General features: G+C 54.7%; 1 protein-coding gene across 1 annotated transcript in view; it reads right to left on the bottom strand.

Annotated features, from left to right (window-relative positions):
• Window positions 1-768: 768 nt before the first annotated feature.
• LOC103798966 (PDZ and LIM domain protein 2-like) overlaps window positions 769-1,169 on the bottom strand; it is a gene marked incomplete at its 3' end in the record, with an annotated part of 1,364 nt that continues 963 nt past the window's right edge. Inside the window, exons 3-4 of the mRNA XM_009071256.1 lie at window positions 946-1,168; window positions 769-807 (exon numbers count right to left, since the gene is read on the bottom strand). Of these exons, the coding sequence (XP_009069504.1) occupies window positions 769-807; window positions 946-1,168 (262 nt within the window). The remainder of the gene's footprint in view (window positions 808-945; window position 1,169) is intronic.

Genomic DNA, 1,169 nt, shown 5'->3' with positions numbered 1-1,169 from the left:
TATAGTGGGGCTGCAAAGAAGGAGGGTTTATGAGTCTAAATGGGGATGGTTTGGGGGTCCAAATGGGGATGGTTTAGGGGTTCCAAGAGGATGATTTGAGAGTTTAAAGGAGGATGATTTGGCAATGCAAAAGGTGATGGTTTGGGAGTCCAAAGGGGGATGGGTTGAGGGTTTAAAGGAGGATGATTTGGCAATGCAAAAGGTGATGGTTTGGGAGTCCAAAGGGGGATGGGTTGAGGGTTTAAAGGAGGATGATTTGGCAATGCAAAAGGTGATGGTTTGGGAGTCCAAAGGGGGATGGGTTGAGGGTTTAAAGGAGGATGATTTGGCAATGCAAAAGGTGATGGTTTGGGAGTCCAAAGGGGGATGGGTTGAGGGTTTAAAGGAGGATGATTTGGTATTGCAAAATGTGATGGTTTGGGGGTCCAAAGGGGGTTATAGTGGGGCTGCAAAGAAGGAGGGTTTAGGAGTCTAAATGGGGATGGTTTGGGGGTCCAAAGGGGGATGATTTGAGGGTTTAAAAGAGGACGACTTGGCACTGCAAAGGGGGATGGTTTGGGAGTCCAAAGGGAGATGGTTTGGGGTCCAAAGGGGGATGGTTTGGGGCTGCAAAGCAGGATACAGTGGGGCTGCAAAGGGGGATGGTTTAGAGGTCCAAAATGGGATGGTTTGGGGTTTCAAAAGAGGATGGTTTGGGGGTTCAAATGGTGATAGTGCACAGATCCCCCCCAGCATCTCTTCCAGGCCCCCTACAGCCCTCCCACTCACCTGGCAGAGGCTGGGACAGGTGAGCTCCTCCTCCAGGGGCTGGGAGCTTGGAGGAGAAAACAGAGACATCAGAGGTGTCCCTGGCCTTCAAGAGCCCTGAGCACCCCCTCAGTCCTCCCTGGCCCTCCCAGGCCCCTGTCCACTCCCAGTCCCTCACACAACTCGGTCTGGTCTTACCTGGTGCTGCCAGGCGGTGCTGCCAGGCAGGTGGGTGATGGATGCCAGACTGGGGTCAGGGGCTCTCAGGCCACTCTGACTCTCATCTCGTGTCCACAGCGTGTCCTGGGGAGGAGAGGGTGAGACCAGCAGCTGCCACCAGCCCTGGGTGTAGGTCTGGGGTGTGCAGAGGCTCACCTGGAAACGTGTGGCCAACCTGTCCAGCGAGGTGTCCCCATTGGTGT

This window comes from Acanthisitta chloris, unplaced genomic scaffold, assembly GCF_000695815.1.
Source record: "Acanthisitta chloris isolate BGI_N310 unplaced genomic scaffold, ASM69581v1 scaffold8043, whole genome shotgun sequence".
In the NCBI taxonomy this organism is placed as follows: Eukaryota; Metazoa; Chordata; class Aves; order Passeriformes; family Acanthisittidae; genus Acanthisitta; species Acanthisitta chloris.
The sequence above is the reverse complement of the archived record's forward strand: the minus strand, read 5'-3'. Positions and strand labels throughout refer to the sequence as shown.